Genomic DNA, 24,255 nt, shown 5'->3' with positions numbered 1-24,255 from the left:
TACATATTTTTTGTAACATTATAAATGTCTTTATTGTCACTTTATTGTATAATGTATCCTTTCTGAATAAAAGTATTAATTTCTTATTTTCAAAAGAATTATAATAAATCTCAGTTTTAGGGAGGAATTGATACATGTGGAAAAGTCTTTCCCTTAATCCTCTCGTGTCGGACACGTCTGGAGCGCCTGTCCATCTTCAGGCGAAATAGACACGTCAGGTCTGTTTGTGCAGTTAGAAAGAACTTCAAAAAATCATCGGACCAGAGATCGTTTCTACAAAGTGTTCTTACACTATTTTTGAGCGAACTTCCCCAAGTGGACACCTTATCTTCCTTCTGCTCAGGATAATCAGATGGATAGAGTTCCTCCAGGCGGTTTCGGTGAATGACACTCCCTCGACGGGCCGCTCGGCTGTCTCTGACCCGCTTGAGGTGTCATAGAAGTACGAGCCAAGTTTATCTGCTCTGCCGAAAAGACCAAAATGAGCAGAAAAAAGCCTTTTAGTCTAAGTCTGACTTGACAAATGCAATCTTTCATGAACGCTCCCGAGAGGTAGGCCGCGCTGTCACTTTTATGACATCACCTTCTGTTGCAGCATCTGGTGTTTGTGTTCGGAAACAGAGAATGAGGGGTATTTAATATTTCTGTCCAATTCATATGCATGGGTTTTCTGTTATGTACTGGGAATTCTTGTATGAATTTTTGCTTGGTTTATTTTGAGTTTAAGAATGATTATTTAAAGACGCATAATTGGAGTTTTATGGCTTTTAGTCTATATCAACAGTTTATAAATGGTTAACAGATAAACACAGTAAAAACTAATTACATTGCACATAAAAAAAATATGGTACAAAATTAAATATGGTAAAACAAACAAGCAAAAAAAAAAAACATTAACTGTGTTTTTATTGACAAAATAATAAAAAAAAAAAATCAAATTGATAAATTAAAATTGTGTGTCAATGACGTGACGCCTACATTTTCAGTCTGATTGCATTTTCTTCAGTAAAAAATAGGTTTAATGCATTAAAAAGATGCCATATGTACTGTATAAGGTCCCTCTCCTATGTGTGGACCCACTTTAACTTTTCACAAACGATTATTTATTTTCATTTTTTCTGTTATTCATAGTGTCAAAATATCATGTGGTGCAACCGTTCGGCCATGATTGTTGTTTTGAAAACGTCTTTGAAATCACCCTAAATTCATACTGATTCATTATCTGTACTATTTGGCATGACATCCAAAGTGTTTTATAATCCTGTATTAAATTGCAAAGCATTTGTATTTATATTTTCTTGATATCATGATATACAAACAAATTTTGTCCGATGATTTCCATTTTATGAAAATCTCATGTGGTGCGACCACTGCAGAGTGTTTTCCATTATAGATATATGTCCCAGATTGGCAGTTATTGGGCTTTTGTATTCAATTGATGGTTTATATAAATAAAATACTTTATTTTAGTAGAATTTGGAAGAGATTTATATGCAAATCGGGTCATTTTAGACGTTTATGTTTAATCTTTGTACAATATGAGAAAAAATTCAAAAAATTAATTTAGAGCATATAATAGATTCATATAATCATGCATTTATTAATAATTTATTATTTTTTAATCTACTCTCCTGTCTGGTTTGTTTGTCGGACAAAACGGTGTATTTGGTGTTATGATTGGGCAGATCACCTGTTAATCAAACTCCCGGTGAAGGATCAATTGAGCAGCCAAGATCAGGCAAAGTTCAGAAATAACTGGGGCTAAAGAAATGCCTACAGTTAACACATGTCTTTTTAAATAGATTTTTAATGATACAAGGCCTTTGCGTCATTTGGAGCGACCACTTGTCATGTGGGGTGACCAATAATAGGAAAAATTGTATTAAAATAAAAAAAAAAATATTTCTGTGGTTGAAGTATGAATCACTGCTATAGCATGCTTAATATAAGTCTTAATATAAGACTTAAACATAAGTCTGCTAACTACAACTACAAAGCAACTCTGAAATTATAAAACAAAAAATATGAGATCATTATTTACAAAAACTCAAAATAAATGCACATACTTTGTTCCTAAACACTTTAATTACTTAGAACATTTTAAAAAATGTTAAGCATGTTGTTAAAATGAATTAATTTCAATATAAATCATGGTTGCACCACATGACATTTTTTAAAAGGTTATGGCAAATTCATCAAGCTGAAAAAACACTAAAATCACTTAATTTTACATTTTAATATGAATTTATGTGTACACAACAAATTTATGTGTACACAAAATTTTTGAACAGTTACAACAGATAATATTGTTTGTGTTCTAAAATTGGCCTGTCAAAAATCCTCAATGACCTAAATATATATTATCAGTAATCAGTAATTAACTTATTTAGTAGTCAATAATTAACAAAACAGCCAAACATTTAATGGTATATAATCAATATACCATTATATATATGTGGTATAAAATCAGATAGTTACATTAAAATTCATTTTAATTACCTAAAATGTATTTTAAAGAATTATTGAAAGAGAGAGAGAGAGAGAGTCTCTACCAATAGGGAAGCTGTGGGTTTTACTTAAGAAACAATGTTAATAATGTGGCCATATCAGATTTATATATATGCCATCCAGGAAGGTGTCTGCTGGCATTATTTATGCGAATCCATCTGCAAATAAGCAGGCTTTTTCCCTTCAGTGTATATTTTTTATTTCTGTTTTGCTTTGTCAGTCTTATTTTTGTTGTGTCCCGTCAGGCCGAGTGGGATTGTGTTATTGCCGGGCTCTTTAGAGATGTGTGTAAGTTGATGTGACGCATGGGCAAATCCAGACTGATCTGACAGGATGGAAATGTCAGCTGTGGAGAGCCAGGCAAATGTCAGCTGAGCACGTGAGGACGGCCGAGGGCCACACAAACACACACACAAACACATACATGCACGCTTGAGCAGAGACACACATACGCAAACACCACATGCGCACACACACGCACGCACGCACTCTGTCACGCACAGACTGGATCAACTAGAGCTGGTAGAAATGATAACTAAAACACTGTGGAAACAAAAAGTGAGCAATGATGTGTTCCAGGGTTGCCAAGTTTTCACAACAAAACCCACCCAATTACTACTCAGAACTAGCCCAAAAGTAGCCCAACTGCATTTTGAGGGGGGTCCCCAATAAAAAATCACATTCCAGGAGGTAAAATACACATTATTTTGTATAACATAAATATTATGTTACTGGGGTACAACCTGCAGTAACAGTGTTAACTCTTTCCCTGCCAAACACAAAATTTTCTGGGGGCATGACATTTTTGTGAAAATCATCAAAAAAACTGGTGGTGACTGTCAACTTTTTTCAAATACGCTGGCAATGAAAGAGTTAAAGTAGCCCAATTCAGCAGGAAAATTGTGGACCTGGCAACACTGATGTAAACATTAAACGAGTGAATATCATGAATGTACAGGTCAAATTTCATGCCAAAATCTTATGAAAACAGACAAAAAGTGTAATAATGGCTAAAAGATGTTAAATATATGAATGGAGGAGAAAACCAAGAACGAACAGTGGTACAGTAAAAAAGTAAAAAAAAAAGTAAATAAATAAATTAATAAATTAGGTCTGTCAAAGGATTAATCACGATTAATCGCATACAAAATAAAAGTTTGAGTTTGCCTAATATACTGTGTGTAATTATTATGTACATTTAAATACAAACACATTCATGTATATATTTAAGAAATATTTACAAGTATATGTATTTATTATAATTTTTATATAATTTATATTATATATAAATAAAAATATTTTGTACATAATATATTTCTCTATATAACATATATACATTAATGTGTGTGTATTTATATATACATAATAATTATACACAGTACACATACATGTATTAGGCAAACTCAAACTTGTATTTTGTATGCGAATAATCGCGATTTATCATTTGACAGCCCTAAAAAAAGTATGTGCAATATGCAAATCGCGGTGAACAATTGCATATTGCATTGCAGAATTAATTGCATTAACACAGACACACACACACACACACACAATATATCTAATATATCATTTAATATTTGCATAGGCTAGTATTTGCACATATATATGCATGCATTTTTGTGAAAAAGAATATATAGAAATTTATTGAAATATATAAAAACATTTAATTAATAATAAATAAAATATATATAAATAAATAAACAAAACGTATAATATATAAATAAAACCAAAACCAAATGTTTGCTACTTGGCATACAGTACTTGGCGTACTTAAACCTGTAAAAATAAAATTATATATCAAAGAAATAAATATAAAAAATCATATAAAAATAAAAACTAAATTCATATAGTATCTCAAAGATACTTAAAGGGGTCATCGGATGCAAAATTCACAAAATTCGCCTCCCAATCTACCTAAATGCATCTGTTCACACAAATTATTTTTGATCCAGCTCAGAGTTGCCAGGTTTTCACAACAAAACCCATCCAATTGCTACTCAAAACTAGCCCAAAAGTAGGCCATTCGCGTTTTGAGGGGGGTCCCCCTTAAAAAATCGTGTTCCGGGGTAAAATACGTGTTTTTTTGGTGCGGTTTCCCTGGGCTAAATGTTACGTTATTGGGATCGTGAAGTAAAGTAGCCCAATTCCGCAGGAAAACCATGGACTTGGCAACACTGATCTAGCTTCACCTATAGAAGAAGTGAGTAAGGGTTTTTTATGTATCTTTGCAAATCGCCTTTCGTAATAATGTGCTAGTTGGCAAGTTTTGCGGCTAAATGCGGCTAAAGTAAACATTACAGCTCATCACCCCACAGAACAGAGGGGCGGGGTGAGCAGAGCTCATTAGCATTGAAAGAGACATGCAACAAAATGGGTTGCTATGAAAAGAGCTGATTTTGACAAGGTAGGGTGTTTTTACACTGTCATTGAGAAATTTAAATCATCGCAACCATATACATTTGTGGAAAATAGGCATCCGATGACCCCTTTAATTAACAAAATAAAAAATATATTTGTGCTTAATTTTCAAAAAAATGAAAACCATAGTCTGCACCAAACATATCTGCAAAAGTTGAGGGGAACTTTTGAAAATAGTTTGAAAACATTCATTATTTTTGCTGTTCTGTTTGTTGCCACTAGTCTCACACACTTCACCTTTGATGATCCCAAAACAGGTTTCATTTTCTATTTGCTGAATATAATTTCCTGTGTTCCTCATTTGATATTGGGATGAAAAATGACCTGGACGTGTTCTTGACAGTTGTTGTTGTGATTCACCCAGAAACTCTCCTAAAACGCCGCCTACGCCGGTTTCCCCTGCTATTCCCCTCTCAAGCGCACTCAAAAGAGCACACTTTGTATCCTCCCACGTCCCGTATCCCCCATACTTCTGTTTTCATGGACACATTTGTCAACCTGTCAGATTGAATCTGTCATTTTTCTCAGTTGAGCGCCGCAGCGCCGCGTTACCTTCTCCCTCTGTGATCCGACACACGAGGACGAACGCGGCTTTTTCGGGACGTCAGACTTTTTAACTATCTGTGCTATTGATTCAGCTGTCCTCTTGCTGTAATATTAAATTCATCTCTTACTTTGTGCTTCGAATAGAGTCTTTCCAGAGAGGGACAGAAACAGAGAGCGCTTTGGCACGCTGGGAATTTGATTGACGACTCCAAACAAAACATCTTTTGGCTGTTGGTTTTGGACGGCTCGTCTGGAGCCAGTCAGTCGCACGAGGCTGTTTTGATTTGTCTTTCCGTGAACGTTTTCCGTGTCCGTTTGCTCCCCGGTCGCCTGTTGGCGTGTTTTTAGTCACAGCAGAACGTATAGCGCAGGCCCAGGGCATTGTTCATTGTTACTCAGTTTGTTTGGGATGTTTTTGGCATCGGCCCTAAGTTTCTGCTTTGATTTCATTTTTCTTTTTCCATATTTCATATTCAAAGGAGTTTGACTGTTCTGGCCCCAGTCGACCGATGCTGTGATACAGAAACATTACAATATGTTTCCATCTGGCAAATGCAGATGCCTGGAAACAAGCGTTTGGACTCGTCTAAATGTGTAAATGTGATTCAACAGATCAAGTGTCTCAAATGCTGCAGGATCTTTTCTCTCTCATCGCTGAGGTCTCAGTGTGTTTGAATCAGATGCTGTGATTTTTAGTGGATTTTTAGTGGATGTTTGAAGGTCACACTGGTCACATGAATTATTAATGTCATCCACTAACCAAAAACAAACAAACAATACCGTCTTCATTTTCAACACAAGATCTGTTATTATAGTATGCAAAAAAAATTAATTAAATTTCTTATGTCAAGTTAATAGTAACTTTTTAATACTAATATTAAACTGATACAGTATTAGTAAATATTAATACAAATTGTAATTGCTGTTATCGCTGATTTGTTATCTGTTATTGCTATTTTTTAAAATATATTTTTAAAATAATATTTTATATTATTAAAAAAATATAATAAATAATGCAAAATGTATTTTATTTTTATTTTGTTAAGTATCTTTGAAATACTATTAGTTTTTATTCATTTTTTGAATTTGGTTTTATTTTTTATATTTAGATAACAATTATTATTAATTAATTAATTAATAATAATAATAATAATAATAATAATAATAAATTAATTAATAATGTAATTCCATTCAGTTTTATTTTGGTTATCTACTCCTTCAGTGCTTTTGGAAGTGTTGTATTTTATAGTATATTTATGGTTATATATTATATTATATTATATTATATTATATTATATTATATTATATTATATTATATTATATTATATTATATTATATTATATTATATTATATTATATTATATTATATTATATTATATTATGTTATATTATATTATATTAGTTGTATTATGTTATGTACATGTAGCATATATGAATAATTAATAATAACCATTTAATTTTAATTTTAAACTGATACAGCATTATTATTAGTAATGAAAATTAATTAAAATTGTGTACAGTAAAATGTGCTTGTAGTGTTGTCTGATTTGTGAATCATTCTGAGTTGATTCTTGAGTCGTTCTCGAATCGTTCTGCATTTGAATCCTTTTTAAAAATCCTTATCCAACCACTGTAAAGGTCACAGTAATTCATCGGCCAAAAGTGCAGGAACTCTAATAAACGCAAGCACTAAATCTGATTCACAGCTTTTGATGACTCGAAATCAATTATGAAGCTAATCTGAACGCTGATACGAGGTGCTGAACTCAATCAATGCTTTCCTTCAGCGTCCTCTTTTTGTCATTTAGGTGTTTGCCAGAACGACGCGGCCCAACTAGACGAATATTGAAAGGTCACGGCTCCGCGCTTTTTAATAAATGATTGGTTGATGGATTCGACATAACCCGATCGATGAGGGTGTCAGCGTTGCATTTTAAAACTCATCTCGGTATTTACATGGACTCATTGCAGGGAAACGCCTGCGCTGTAGTTTGGTTATGGTAATGTCTGCGTTCCTGATGTTTTTAGACTTCAGAAATGGATTTGTTGCTTTCGCTGATGGTGTGTGCTGTATTTATGAGAAGCAGAGTGCCTTTGAGAGAAGATTTACTGGTCCAGTCGAGTCACAATGTCATGGTGCTTTTACTCAGCAAAAACTCCTGGTCTCTGTAGCGGATGTGGTGACGCGAGCTGTATTTATCAGGAAGTCGTGCTCTAGCGCTGGAGCTGACAGTGATGTACGTCCTCCGTGATGGATGGCTCGTGTGCCTGTATGCAAGTCCATTAGTTGAGCTGTTGCTGTAGTTTTTCACAGCATTTTGCTGTTTGTCGGTGTTTGTCACATTCATACATCTGCCGCCTCAGTTCTGGGGAACTTTACACCTGCTTTGTTTCTCGCTAACAGCCTGCAGTGGGTTCAGTTTGTGGTGTTTCTTCTATTAGGGGAGCGATTGTGTGTTTTGTATGTGTGTGTGTGTGTGTGTGTGTGTGTGTGTATGGCTATTTTACACTCTAAGAAACTCTATAATGTTCTTGAAGAAGTATCTTATGTTTACCAAAGCTGGATTTATTTGATCAAAAATACTGTCTTTAAAAATACTATTTTCTAAAAAAAAAAAAAAAAAAAAAAAAAAAAATATATATATATATATATATATATATAATTAAGTATACATTATATATTTTTAGAAACAATAAATGTATTTTAAATAAAATAACTATGTAAATAAAATCTGAAATACAATTTACTTGTAATAATGTGAAAGTCTTTACTGTCACATTTGATCCATTTAAGTGTCCTTGCTGAATAAAAGTGTTCATTTTTAAAATTGTATTATTTTTGCTATTCATTATTATTTCATTATAAATTGTAAATATGTTTTAAATATACCAAGCATGACTTATATTGTGTTTTATTGCGTCTCTTTACTTTCTTTTCTTTCTTTTTTTACCTCAAGTTTTAAAGGCATTGAAAGTTAGTGGAGTGTCTGAATGACTAGTTAACTAATTAGTCTTATAATTAGGCTGGTTTTTAGGTTCATTTATCTGAAATAGAATGTTCTTGTAACAACTTAAAAGTCTTTACTGTCACTTTTAATAAATTAAATGCAATTAAATGCCCTTGCTAAATAAAAGTATTTACCATAATGTAACTTTTTATGCTACCAGGGTATAATGACGGTATCAGATGGTAAAACTATTTTTATATATACCTTAGTACATAATGTTTATATTTTTATTTATCTATTTATTTATTTTTATTTATTTATTTATATTATTTTATTTATTTATTTATTTATTTTTGTCATTTTAATTTTTAAAAGCATTGACTGTTAGTGAGGTGTGACTAGTTAACTAATTAGTCTTATAATTAGGCTGGTTTTTAGGTTTGTTTACCTGAAAGAGAATGTTCTTTTGATAAATTTAGTGCATCCTTGCTAAATAAAAAAAAAATATTCATTTCTTTAAAAAAATGTATTATTATTTGTATTATTAATTATTATTTTATTATATTATTATAAAGTCTAAATGTAAGTGTATTTATTTATTTATTTATTTTTATTTTTATTTTTTTACTTTTTTACTTATGATTAGCCTGGTTTTTAGGTTAATTTATCTGAAATAGAATGTTCTTGTAACACTTTAAAGGTCTTTACTGTGACTTTTGATGAATTAAATGCATCCTTGCTGAATAAAAGTTGTAATTTTTTATGTATTAGTATTATTATTAGTCATTTCATTATATTATTTTATATAAATTATGCATATTTTAAAAATATAAATTATATTGTATTTTATTTTTTTATTTTTTCACCCTAATTTTTAAAAGTGTTAAAAGTTGGTGGGTTGTCTAAGCAACTAGATGTCTAACTTCTCTATGCCCCATATAATTAGGTTCATTTTTACATGAATTTCAGTGCCGTGATATATTTATCAGATATGAAGACCATGCTATTTTTAAATGTATCATAGTATGTAATGTTTATACTAAGATTTATACCAAAGTTGCTTGCAGCAAAAAAGTTTGCCAATACTATTCTATATTATGCTGCCTCTATTTTCAGTAACAATAAAAAAAAATGTAAAAAAAAAATTATATTTTTAATACAAGATATAAATAGTAGATTGCATACAGTACACAGAGCCAAATGTGCCAACAGTAACCTTTTGTTTGTTCTCTCCTGTCTGTTTGGTCTCTCCTTGTCTAGACAACACAGCCGGCATCAGGACGCAGCGTTCTGGATTCAACCGTCAGGAGCAGAATGTGTACCTGCTGCCCATTCTGGTGGTGGACAGCGGCCCTCCGGCCCTCAGCAGCACGGGGACGCTCACCATCCACGTGTGCGGCTGTGACACGGACGGAGCCATTCAGTCCTGCAACGCCACGGCCTTCGTCATGTCATCCGCGCTCAGCCCCGGCGCTCTCATCGCGCTGCTCGTCTGCATCCTCATCCTCATCGGTAAAACCTTTCACTTATCAGTCTTACAGGAACATTACAAGTCATTTACAGCTTAACGTCAGTGTCTGTGAGAATGCAGTTCAATGCATACCTCAGTTCCTAAGTATAAATGTGAAATGCATGTGAAATTCTTGTATTTCAGTGTTGCATAACTTGTCCATTTGACTTTGTACTGCATTTCTAAGTGGATGGACTTCTGGTTATGCATTCTGGTGTCATTCCAGTGAGTTTATTGAAATTAAACAGTGTGTTACATCACATCCTCACACGGATACCAAGCAAAAGTAACCATGTTTTCTTTTTTACGCCGGTTGTGCGATGAAACACTGGGTTGACTTTGACAGACTGGGTTGATACGCGACTCTATCGCACCGGTCTCGTGCTGTATGTGTGTGATATTGTGTTGTGGTTCTAGTTTTGAAGCTGTGTGACAGATCTGACAGCGAATTGAGAACCAGCAACAACCATCATGTAGCTTGACTGGTTGAACATTGGCGAGGTCATGGGTTTGAATCTCAGGGAGCAAAAAAACTGATGAAATTTAAAGCTTGAATTCACTGGTCGCTTTGGATAAAATCATCTGCCGTGTGCATAAACTCACAGTACTAGTCAAAAGTTTGGATGCACTTTTCTAAATTTGTTTCTCATGACCTTAAAAAACCTCTGATTTGTTTGAAAATAAAATTAATTTCTTAATTAAAAAAACTTTATTTTTTATCTGTCGTGGATGCATAGTGAAGCAAAACTATTATAATAATGCACTAATACAGTAAGTATGTATCATTCTAAAATTATAGTAATAATAGTAATAAAATAATCATTAATATTATATGTTTTTTTACTAATTTCATTTACATTATTTACAAATTATTATTATTATTATTATTATTATTATTATTTGTTAATTTTGCACCATTATTAATGTACAACTCAATTAATTCTAAAATTGTGTAAAAAAATAATAAAGAATGACATGCATAAGTAAAAAAAATTGCATAAATTGTAATATATTTTTTACATTTTTGTTTTTAAAAAAACTAAAAAAACTACTAAATATACACAGTACACACACATATATAAACAAAAACGTTTATTTTGGATACGATTAATCGCGATTAATCATTTAAACAGCATACATATATATATATATATATATATATATACATATATAATTATATAATAAATAATAAATAATTATTATATTTATATTTATATTTATATAATATAATAATTAAATTGTTTCAAAAAAATTATTTTAAAATTCAGTTTAGTGATGTCATGTCAATGTCATGTCTATATAAAAAATAAATTAATAAAAACATTCATTATAATTGTTATTCCTAAAACTATAGAGGAAAAAAAATAACAATACAGAATGAGTAGATACCGCCAAAACATGTATTCACAGTTCTCATCTCATCATAGCTTTCCATTGATTTCCAATGTGTTTCCAATTCATTCATGCACACTTATGCATTTCTTTTTTGTGGTATGCTGTTAAGATATTAAGTGTTAAATAACCCAGAAGATTCCCTCAGCATTTCTGTACAGTAAGTATGTCATGGAATGTGAGTACATGTGGGTCAATGATGTGAATAAATGCAAGGGTCACTCGTGTGTATCATCTCACCCTTACCTGCACCCTTTTCACCTTGACAGCGTGCATTAATATCTGCATTCATAGAGCAATTACAGAGAGCAGCAGCTATATAAAGCTGAGCTCTGAACATTTGTGTGTATCTCCAACTCTTTTAATGGCCAGTCATCCTTCTTTAAAACCTGGGTTCAAATGCGGCAGGAGGCGAAAAACAAAACTAGAATGACATAAAAGCTGATCAATATTGCATTCAGCATCTTCTGCAGTTGCTCATCCTCCATCAGGCGGAGAAGCGAAGCTTTTGTTCACGCAGTAGCGAACACACGCACGATACAGGGCTCTGTGAATGACGTGCGGCCTCTCCGGCGGAGGACGGGTGAGTTAAGGGATGCTCAAAACGGATGTAGCCCTCGCTCGCAAAAAAAGCAGCATCAGCACCGCTGTCCCTGCGGAGCGCCGCCGCTTTAAATAGAGCAGCCTTTCCAGACATCCACCCGTTCTCATGTAGCAGAGCGTTGGACTGCGCTTCTCTTGTCATCTCTGAAAGTTTTATGACTTTCTCCTGGCCTTAGTATATCTGTCTTTATTTCTCTCTTTTCCACTTAGCGCTTTCACCATCCCTCTCTCTCTCTCTCTTTCTCAGGGATGTATGCGACATGAATTGTTCTCAGTCAGCTGAGCTTGTTTCTGCTTGTCTTTCCTGTGGTGATTCATCTATAGGTCATGTGCGGGTCATCGGACGCACCTCATTTCTGTTTAATCAGCGTGTTTGCTAAGTCAAGCATCGCTATTACTATTGCTCGTACTTTTGGTTAGGGGTTTCAAAACTATTAACCCGAAGTATTAGAGCTTGTCGAGGAAAAGTGTGCTATTACTTTCGTAAGATAATCAGGCTTAAATATAGCAAAAAAGCCTTGTCTAGAGACCAGATTATTATAGAGACACTTTTACAATTATATTTTTAGATTTGTAATTTTTATTTATTTATTTATTTTTATTTAATTTTTAGCTTAGCTTTTTTATTTTTTATTTTTTTATTATTATCTATTTAATATTCTATTTTTAATTGCATTTTAGTCTGCTTTTTATTTTAGCCTATTTAAGCCTATTTTAGCCTATTTTAAACATGGACTGCCAGACCTTACTCCTTTTATATATAATAGTTCTTTTTTCTATTCTATGCCATTCTGTTTTGATCTTGACTATTTCAAGTTTGCTGGCTTCTGATTGATCAGTATTTAAGTAACATAGGCTGTCATACTGTAATCCTTTTATTTTATTTTATTTTATTTTATTTTATTTTATTTTATTTTATTTTATTTTATTTTATTTTAAGCTTTTTATTTGCATTTATTTTATGTAAGCTTTTTGATGTATTTTTTATTTTATTTTATTTTATTTTATTTTATTTTATTTTATTTTATTTTATTTTATTTTATTTTAAGCTTTATTTGTTAATTTTGTTTTATTTTAAGCTTTTTATTTTATTTTTAATTTTATATTATTTTAAGCTTTTTATTTATTTTTTTTATTTTTTTTTTCCCAAAAGTATGTATCTGTTTAATATTATTTTATTTTAGCCACTTTTAGTCTATTTTAATCTAAATGGAATCAATATTTGGAAACATAACCTCATTTTTTTATGTAATAAAATATGTAATTTTTTTATGTAATTTTTGCACGGACAAACACCATTTACATTTTCATAAAATGTCTCATCATTTAGTCATTAGTTTTAATTTGTTGTGCAAATATGTGAGCGAAGCACCTCAAAATTGATCTCTAATTAATAATTCAATTTAATGGTTGTGCCAAAGAATTTGATCCTCTTCTGAAATACACATCAATTAAAACTGAAGCACCACGGTGAAGCTGAAAGGCAGGAATGATTGAAAGTTTAATGCTGGTTGTTTTAAATCATGGATGTTTGAGATGTTTGGCAGCAGTGAACAGTCACTGATGAGCACTGAGAACACTTGCAGCCACCTTCAAATCCCATATGGACAAATACAATTCATTATAGTCAGATTATGGAACATCTGTGTTCTAGCAAAGTATTCTTAGAGAGTCTGTATTGTATTCTACGATGCTCTGTACTGTTTGGTTTTGTTCCATACTAGTTCCAGTTCTGACTTCCTGGTCAATAGCAGATTTTTAAGTGTATTTTAGTCATATTTTAATCTAAGTCTAAATTATTTATTTTATTTTATTTTATTTTATTTTATTTTATTTTATTTTATTTTATTTTATTTTATTTTATTTTATTATTTTTATTTAGCCTATTTTATTTTATTTTATTTTGTTTTATTTTAGTTTACTTTAGTTTAGTTTAGTTTAGTTTAGTTGTATTTATTTTGTTTTGTTTTGTTTTGTTTTATTTAGCCTGTTTTATTTCATTTCGTTTCGTTTCGTTTTGTTTCATTTAGTTTTATTTTATTTTATTTTATTTTATTTTATTTTATTTTTTATTTTATTTTATTTTTTTATTTTATTTCATTTTGTTTTGTTTTTTGTTTTGTTGTGTATTATTTAGCCTATTTTTAGGGGGAGAGTGGGGGTATTTTATTTAATTTTACCCAATTTTATTTTGTTTTATTTGATTTGATTTGATTTTATTTTAACCCTATTTGATTCTATTCTAATCTAAATGGAATCAAAAGTTATATTTGGAAACATAATTCTTAATAATTCATGTTCTATTTGTGCTGTGCTTCTGAATATTTAATATTCAAGTACCTTTTTGCCTTTTATATATTGCTTTTTTATTTTGTTTTTGAAAGTTTTTATGATTGTTCTATTTAATATTTCCTTCTAATTTATTTTTGTGCACAATATTTTATTTTAATCTGCTTTAGACTAAATGTAAATAAAAGTTGTTATTGAAATACAATTCATACTCTAGTAAGATTGTATTCCATTCTACGCTATTCTCTCCTATTTTGTTTTAGTTCCAGTCCTGGCTTCTGATTGGTCAGTTTCCATATAACAGCCTGTGATACCTTATTCCTTTATATTGTTGAATAATTACATGAATTGTTATGTAAATTTCAGCTTGACTTAGGAGTCTCTATTCTGTCATAGTCTAGTCTAGTTTAATCTAGTCATTCTAGTCTAATCTAGATGTAATCAAAAGTTTGAGCAGCATGTCTTCTCTTCATTGAGTTCACAGATCGGACAGATCTCATGACGTTTGGAGGAAGCGGGCGTCTCTCGTGATCGATGCCTTTCTTGAACGCCGCACCGTTCCTATTAGATCAATTTGTGGTATGATAAGGAGGGAATGAAAACAAATTTCTGCCTAATTAGCTTCAAACAAACAACCCCTCCATCAGTTCATTCTGAGGGTGACGTGATAAATCCATTTGGGCGCAGCAAGGCATCTGCACACATCCGTCCCAATTACGGCCCATCTGCCATGATGGGAGTCCTGGCCACCCGCCGCCCAAGGGTAAATTAGCCGTCTTGTCAGGTCCGCTTTACCGAACATCTGCACGGCAAGGAGTCGCAACATGTTTCACAAGGGCAGGTACATAATGCGCTTCTTCACGCGACGCCTTTAGTGCGACCACTAGTGCGAAGGCCGCAACGGGGGGTCGGATTCACAGCTCAATCCAGATGTGGAGAATAAAGTATGTAGGTTATTGGGAAAACAAAGTCGTAAACAGAGGCATGCGATATTATCGTCTGCAAAAATATCGTAATTGTTGTTTTAACGATATGTGAGCTGAAATTATGGATATGTCACTTACTTTGCGAAAAACAAACAAAAACACGTCTTGAGAGTTCAAAAGCACTCACTGTTAGAATGTAGTTAGAATGTTGCTATAATTCAAGGTATGAAAGCAAAAAATGTCCCTGTATGGGTTTTTGTTTTTATATTTATATAGTTAAGTAATCACACAAGCAACGGTACTGTTTTCCTAAATATTAGCATGTGAGCAAAGGTGATTTTGATTTTATACAATAGCTAGCAAGAAGTAAACAATGAGTGAGCTACATTTTAGACTCTTTTAGACTTGCTTTGTTTCTAAATGAATCAGCCGTTTTGAACTAATCATTTGAGTGATTCAGTGATTCATTTATAAAAGACAGTCACTTCCTTCATTTCTAAATGAATGAACTATTCTGAATTAATCATTCGAGTCAGTGATTCAGTGATCCATTCAGAAAGACAGTGACTTGTTTCGTTTCTAAATGAATCAGCTGTTTTGAACAAATCATTTGAGTCAGTGATTCAGTGATCCATTCATAAAGACAGTGACTTGTTTTGTTTCTAAACAAATCAGCCGTTTTGAACAAATCATTTGAATCAATGATTCAGTGGTCCATTTATTATGACAGTCACTTTCGTTGTTTGTAAATAAATAAACCGTTTTGAACAAATCATTTGAGTCAGTGATTTAATTATCCATTCATAAAGACAGTGACTTGTTTCGTTTCTAAATTAATTAACCATTTTGAATGAATCATTTGAGTCAGTAATTCAGTGATCCATTCATCAACACAGCCAGCTGCTTCATTTCTAAATGAATCAGCCGTTTTGAACAAATCATTTGAGTCAATGATTCAGAGACCCATTCATAAAGACAGTCAGTTGCTTCATTTCTAAATGAACGAATGATTTTGAATGAATAATCTGAGTCAGTGATTCAATGATCTATTAATAAGGACAGGCACTTGTTACATTTCTAAATGTATCAGCCATTTGTACAAATCATTTGAGTCAATGATTCAGTGATCCACTCATAAATGCAGTCACTTGCTTCATTTCTAAATGAATCAGCTGTTTTGAATGAATCATTTGAGTCAGTGATTCAATAATCCATTCATGAAGACAGTGACTTCAAATCGGCCGTTTTGAACAAATCGTCTAAATGAATGATTCAATGACAGGGACTTGCTGCTATCTACTGGTGGTTCTAGTGTCATGTTTATTCATCAATGACAGCCAAAGAACTAGCACAAAAAGACACTAAACAAAACATTGTTTAATTATTGTTATCAAAAAAAAAATCCCAATAAATATCATTTATTGTCAATATCACACACCCCTAGTGGTAAGACCTTCTAATGATTCTGTTCTAGTTAATTCTGCTCCAGTCTATGTAATCGATGCATGCAATACCCTAATGTGTCTAAAGACTGGTCTGCATGCATGCATCTCATGCCGCCTTCGCAGGAATTAGCACGTTTAGTATGCATCATGCACTGCAAATGCAGTCTGTGTAACTCAATTCACTTCACCTGGCTCGCGGCCATTTAGAGTCCTTGATCATGCCAGAATCGAAGAATAACATGAAGGGAGAGTGTGGTCAAAGACTTATCTCCCCCAGGCTTATGGAAAAACACTGAATCAAAGAGCCAGAGAGCGTCTTTGAGGAGTCGCGCCGCGCGTCTTTCTATCTGTTGGTGAATAAACAATTGCAAAACGGCCTATCCCGAGTCCGTTACTTAGATGAATATGCCTGCCATCTTTCCTCCTCCGAACATGTTTAGAGTAGATAAACGCTGACAGAGAGTGCTGGCTGAAAGACATAAACAGTAGTAAGTAATCATAAATACTTCTCGCCGGTGAAAGCGAAGTTATGAAACTCCAGGTGTGGGTTACGGCTGGTGAATTGGAAATTGCCGTATCTGATTTATTTGTCATTTCCGGAAAGGGCCAGAGTGTGTTGTTCATTTTCTGCCTTGTTTGTACACCGCTTTGTCAGTTTTCATATGGTCGGAGCCGCTCGTAAAGCTCGGCGTTAGACGGATGGTCCACGGCGAGCAAAATTAGCTTCAACTTCACAGCTTGAGCCTTCATAATGTGCTTTCATACTTTAATACACTGTTATGTGTTCCCAGCTACCACAAAAGCCATCCGTAAAACAAGCTTCCCAGTGCAGGCTGTGCTCTAAATATATAGTTTTGTCCTCAAATACACTTTTTTTGCTTATGTAACTCGTGCACTGTACCTTTGGAAGGTAATAGAGTGTGATTGGCTGCGATCCGACAGATGCATGGAAATTGACACATGTCAGGTCAAGCATATCTGATAGGTTTTCTCAGAATCTGCGGTGGTTGGTAAGGAAGGCATCGAAATTAATATTGCTCTTGCTTAAAGATGGGGATTTAATCAAACTCTGAACAAAGCCTGATATCAAAATTTGACTTTTGTGGCTTCAATTCGTCTGTTACCTTTGATACCATCTGCAGTGGGATTTAGAAGTCTGAGAACGTATTGAAAATGAGATTCAAAGCCTGGATTTTGAAAATTTTAATTGATGTGAAATATACTTTGGGTTGTGCACCAGTATTTATACTAAACAAATGTAAATGTGCAAATGAGAGTGGAACATTTTTACTGTTATTCTGATCATCTGCAATTAATATATCTTATTGCATTTTAAAAATGCAAAATAGAAGCATTTTTTTGCAAGTGTTATTAAGCAAACCTGAGCCACTGACGTATATAAGACTGATGTGTTTCAAGTAGTAGTGAAAGTGCATAGAAAATAAAATGTTTACTGCCAAAATCTGAAGCTTTTATACATTATACAACAAAAGAGAAGGTGAAAGAAAAGTCTTTTTCATCTTAATACAGAAAAAAAGTGAGAGTAGTTCTGAAATGCACATATTTTAAAATATAGTTAGAAAAAGGTTTGGATTAATTAGAGCATGAACTTTTCTAACTCCAAAAGAAAATGTAAAAAATGTTGCACTAAAGTACATGCAAATCTGAGGCAGTGTTTCTTAAAATGCAGGATTTTTTCAGAGCACTTTTAGGTACTTTGCTGCAGTTTCTACTATTGCATAAACGGTTGTCTGAGAGCTTTCATCCCAGTCATTCATCCTCAAACGGAAAGATGAAAGAAATCCTTGCCTGACCCCAGACGTTTCCCTCTCAAGATTAGAATGGCAGCCAAGACAATGGCACTATTATTACATTAATAATTATGTAAAATGGATAGCCTTTGATCAGACATGTGCCTCTAGAGAAAACATGCTTAATGAAATATTCAGATGATCACTTACTGAATATGAACTTCGCACCGCAGACATTATGTATTGAGTTTATACATCATGATTTTTGTATGGTTGCAGCTAACGACCCATTGAAAATGTTGTTTGTGACTTTTAGTAGCCAACAAATTTACATGATAAAAATTAGTTAGTAGTTAGTAATGTAATCCATTACATTGCACATTTTAGGTAATATAATCTGACTACTTTCTGATTAATTTTGGAGTGCTGTTTACCTCATTTATCACATTGATTTACATATGGTAATCTTGTACCATATTGCTAAAAAAAATACAAAGAGAAAATATATTCCATTCATTGTTTGCAACCAAGTGGTATGCTATTTTAGAAAGAAAAATGGAAAAGATGGAAAACAAATCAGTAACTTATGAATAATTGCGTATTGCAATTGTGTGAATAAGATATAATCATGTAATCAATAAAAATGTAATATAATCTAATTACAGTTACTATTTTTTAATGTAATCTGGATTACATATAATCATTTACTACCCAACAGAGCTGTCATGTAAACTAAAAGCTATTCAAGTTGCTGTTTCCACCATTATTAATAGTAGTAGCACAGCCTTTAATACTTCAGCTATGAATATGCATGTTTATTGTTTGTATTTTGTGAGCTGTGTGATGGAGAGCCGAACCATGACAGCAGATTTAATTAAATGTCGATGTATTGTCCAGCAGAAAGCAGACGACAGAATTGAACACGGTGCGTTCTTCACTCCACATCATCATAAAACACGATGATGTTGTGAACATGACACTGCATTAAAACTACAGCAAACTATCTGACTTAAACATACACTGTAATAATTAGGATAAATTAATAGAGAACAATTCTTAAAGTTTGCGAAAATGAAATAAAAAGCAACTCTTTTACCTTTATAAAGAAAATGCGAAGAGTGTTCTCTCTGCTATTCTGATCTCTAGATTTAATTCTGGTCTGCTGGGCCAGAAAATCATAAATCCGATCGCTTAGAAAAGCAACAGCGTGATTTGAGGTATAAATCATTTCCATAGGGCAAAGGGTGTGGATGCATGAAGTTTTAATACCTTGGGTGTTGGATCCGTGCATGCAGCTAACTTTTGAACATTCATTCTCAAAAGCAAGTGCAATAACCTACATTTTTTTTTAAATCGCTGCTTTTGTCTGCAGTTTTAGGGGCTTAAAACAGATGCACAGATGGAATTAGGTCAGATGTTTTTTTTTCACTAACCGGATATCCATATTAAATACATCAACGTTCCCTAAATCGGAATTGGTTGGCTTTTTATGACCCAAAAGCATCATGTAAATGATGCTGTGAATATTGCCGCCGGTTCTGTGTTTATTTAAACAACACTAACGGATGAAATGCAAGAAAGATGCTATACAATCAACAAACGCAGAGGATAATTAACATAATTCAGCTGAAATTAAGGGTTCATTGATTTATTGAGAGGGATGCGGCTTTTGTTTTCTGACTCATTAATTTATTAAATGATCCATCTCAATTGTTTGCCTTTTCAGTTCACGTTTAATTCCTCATTCATATCTGCGCCGCACCTCGCGGCGAAGCTTTGTGAACGTCTCATTTATTTGTAATCCTTTCTGCAGTTCTCCTCTCAATCACATATTGTTAGTTAATGAAGACATTAGGATGGCAGATATATCATTTCATAACTGGTCTCAAATGCTCATGAATAATGCAAGTGGTCGAGTGCGCTAAGCTCCGCCTTAAAATGCTACTGACCAGTCCTGGCTTAGCAGCTGTTGCTGTGTGTATAATTATCTGATAAGTTTATGCTGTTTCTAATGGATTTTTCACATTCAACAGCAGTAACCAAGAGGGGCGGAGTTTAGCAAAGGGTCAGTTGTAACAGAAATTGCTGTGAGATTATTTTGTCAGGCATTGTTCTCATGATGCAGTAGTTGAAATGCTACAGAAAGGACAAGTCTCTCATTAAAATTAAGATGTGGTTTGTAATAAGTTCCCTTGCTGCATAACGTTGCCAGGTTGGGTTTGTTAATATCCTCCTCATGTTGTGGTGTGATCCGCTGAGGAAAGTCGACTTCTGCTGTACAAGAAGCGGCTCAGTTGTTTACTAAAGAGTCAATTTGAGGTTAATGGATTTTCCTTTCCCTGTTTGAGACAATTTAGTTTTCTAATAAGTAATTTTCATGGAAACTGTGATGCTTGACACATTCATAGGCTTTGCATATTTTAAATAAACTATATTAATATGTCTTAATTTCTCATGGAAAGAGACGTTGAGGCATATGTTAACAAAGCGCTCCTTTAACATTGTATATTTTACTTGAGATTAAAAGGTTAATTTAGTTTACTTTCCTCACTGCTGTGGTCAGGATTTGCATTGTGAGGTTAAAGTCACGAAATGGTCTTTGCCAATCATTTTATTCCCACAATATGTTTTTTAAGAAGGAACTTCTGCTCATCAAGACTGTGTTTATTTGTTTAAAAATACAGTAAAAACAGTCAAAATGTGAAATATTATTACAGTTTAAAGTAACTGTTTTCTATGTGAATATCTGTTAAAATGTAATTTATTTCTGTGATCAAAGTTGAATTTTCAGCATGATTACTCCAGTCTTCAGTGTCACATGATCCTTCAGAAATCATTTTAATATGCTGATTTGCTGCTCAAGAAACATTTCTGATTATTATCAGTGTTGAAAACAGTTGTGCTGCTGACTATTTTTGTGGAAACAGTGATACATTTTATTTTTTTAGGATTCTTTGATCAACAGAAAGTTCAAAAGAACACCATTTATTTGAAGTAGAAATCCTATGTAAAATTATGAATATCTTTTCTGCCACTTTAATGCAAAAAATGCATAAAATTTGTTTATTTTTATTTTATTTTATTTTATTTTATTTTACTTTTAACAACATTTTACTGTTATTGTTAGTTCTTCTACTGGTTTTGAAAAAGAATATCTCTCCTCATTACTCCACTGTGTCTAAAAGTTCACAGTGTTTTTGAAGGTCAGTTGTAATAAATTATTTTTTGGACTTTCATAGTACAGTGAACTTTTTCATTTCAAAAGAACAAGGAAGATTTGATTCTTCATAGTATGATGTCTATTCTAATCTCAAGCCTGTTGAGTAAATCTGTCTTGTTTCTCTCAATGTTCCTTCAGTCCTGGTGTTGCTGATCCTGACCCTCAAGCGTCACAGGAAGGGCCAGCGCATGTCCGAAGACGAAGAGGACATGCGTGACAACGTCATAAAATACAACGACGAAGGCGGCGGCGAGCAGGACACCCAGGCGTACGACATGAGCGCCCTGCGCAGCCTCTACGACTTCCCCGAGGTTAAAAACTCAGACTCGGGCCCCGAGCTGCGCTCGGTCCCGCAGTGGATCCAGAACAGAGTGGTCGGAGACGGCGGCCCGGCAGACTTCACGGTTTTCAAAGGCTACATACGTAAGAAGGTGGAGCAGGCGGACGCGGATTTATCGGTTCCGCCGTACGACTCGTTCCAGACTTACGCTTTCGAGGGCAGCAGCTCGCCCGCTCTCTCGCTAAGCTCCATCCGTACCTTGTCCACCACCTCAGAGCAGGACTTCTCGTACCTCAGCGACTGGGGGCCGCGCTTCAGGCAGCTGGCGGGATATTACGCCCCGGCCCAACCTGAGGAAGAAGGGTCCTAGCACCATCCTCTTATCAGCATCCCATCCCCGGAGTCGTTTTTTCTCCCTGCAGTTCCGCATTGACGTTTTTTGGATCCCAGTCCGTCCGGAGAGTTTTAATGTCACCCGTTATACTTTCTAAAGTGACTTCTCGTCTTGTAGAAAAGTTCAGGACAAATATTGAAGGAGAAAAGCGCTAGGCCGGGTGCTGGGCAAACCTCCAACATCTTCTCACCTGTCAGCGAGAGCAAGAGGAACGGGGCCGTGCCATATGCACCACGAAAAAAAAACACTCATTCTTTGCTTTTTTTGTGATTTCTTTGCCCATCTGTGGAGATAAATGACTTGAAGTCAATGGGATCCGGACGGATACTATGAAAAGACTTTTTAAGTACCAACATTTAAAAAAACTTAAATATGTATTTATTTAAAGAAAAATGAACAGACAAAAAAAGTAAACGATATTTATGTATTTATTGCTTTCTATTTATTTATTTATTCATCCTGGCAATGGACTACAAAAATGGACAGTTTTCTGAAGAATTTGTCAGGGTGACAGACAAGGACTGAATATCGTGTGGGTAAAAAACAAAGAAAAAAAAAAAGTTGGGCTGAGATCGCTGAGAGGAGTTTGCAGTGACAGTAAATCAGTCTTGAAAATATTTGTATTTATTTTTTAGAAACTCTTTTTGTAAAATACAAAGTGATTCTGCTGGAGACAAGTAATGGCTGTTGGGGTGAATCTCACAAAAACACGTCCAAATCACGCTTTACTCCCAAATCAAGAGGATAAAATAAGAAAGGACATTTTGCATGAAGAAGATGAAGTTTGTTCTAATTGTGTTTATGACAATTAAGCATTTTCCCTCTAAAATTACTGTAATGTATCTAGATGTTTCACTTTTTATGTATTTTTCATTATTCTCTTGACTGCAACGTAGATAAATATTGTTAAGGTACTGCAAATTTTATTGCAGTAATGAAAATTTGAGGAAAATGTGCTTAACTGTCATAAAAGTGACCAAACAGGCTTCATCTGCTTTCTGCAAAAGTATAATTGAATATTTCTTTTTTCGATTTTGGAGTGAAATGTGATTGTTTGACAGGTTTTGTGAGCATTGGTTTTGTCTTGTCATACATTTTGTGTGTTGTGTTGCTTTTCAACTAATTATCCAGATCACTTGTTGTGGATGTTGCGTTTGGCTTTGAATCGGTTTTCAAGTAGAGTTTTGAAAGACAAGACAACAAGGCACAATACACAACAAGAAACAAACGAGGCCATCTGACAGGTTCTTTATCCATTATTTTTTAGATATCCCAAGATATACATGTTCACTGATGATTTGTGCGTGTGCCGAGACGTTTCCAGGTTGTTTTCCTTTGGGTGATTTGATTGGTTTTCGATCATTCTGTGTTGGGTTGAGGATGATGAACTAGAGACGGGGTGCGGCGGTCGTGTTTTGCCCTGAACCAGCGCCCCTAAATGTCCACCCAAAATGCAGATGTATGGCTAAAAATACAACTGATATCATCAATAAATATTTACGGTTTTTCCAAGAGTTTTCTTTGGTGAATTTTTGGGCCAAAAAAGATGATAGTTCACATGAAAACATGTCCATATAATATTTTAGCCCAAAATCAAAAGGAAAAAAAAGTATCTTTTTTATTTTATTTTATTTATTTATTTTATTTTATTTTTTATTTTTTTTTATTTGTTTTTTGTTTTATTTTATTTTATTTTATTTATTTTGTTTTACATTTAGACCTAATTTATTAACCATAAAACATATTTTGGTTCCAAATTCTCATTCTCACCCCTTTATTCTTATTTGTTTGTTTGCTTTGTAATTCTCATTGTTTTCAGTGGTGATTCTTATTACTGTAATACCTTTATTTAAAAAATAAAAAAATAAAAAAATAATAAAAAACTTAAATTAAAATTTGCATACATTAATGGTAACATAGGAACTATATTTGTGATGTATAACTAATTTAAATACATATTTTTTGCTTTACAATAATGATAATTTTGGGAGAATTTTACAATTAAATTAACGTAAAAATGAAAATT

General features: G+C 33.4%; 1 protein-coding gene across 2 annotated transcripts in view; it reads left to right on the top strand.

Moving 5' to 3' along the window:
- The window catches only part of LOC127166769 (cadherin-22), a 237,436-nt gene extending 213,678 nt beyond the window's left edge, over positions 1-23,758 (top strand). For both annotated transcript variants that reach the window (XM_051112311.1, XM_051112312.1), the window contains exons 11-12: positions 9,680-9,931; positions 21,694-23,758. In XM_051112311.1, coding sequence (XP_050968268.1) covers positions 9,680-9,931; positions 21,694-22,205 — 764 coding nt within the window. In that variant the 3' untranslated portion in view covers positions 22,206-23,758. The remainder of the gene's footprint in view (positions 1-9,679; positions 9,932-21,693) is intronic.
- Positions 23,759-24,255: the final 497 nt, after the last annotated feature.

Source organism: Labeo rohita, chromosome 6 (assembly GCF_022985175.1).
Source record: "Labeo rohita strain BAU-BD-2019 chromosome 6, IGBB_LRoh.1.0, whole genome shotgun sequence".
NCBI lineage: Eukaryota > Metazoa > Chordata > Actinopteri > Cypriniformes > Cyprinidae > Labeo > Labeo rohita.
This window is presented reverse-complemented; position numbering and strand designations above follow the sequence as displayed.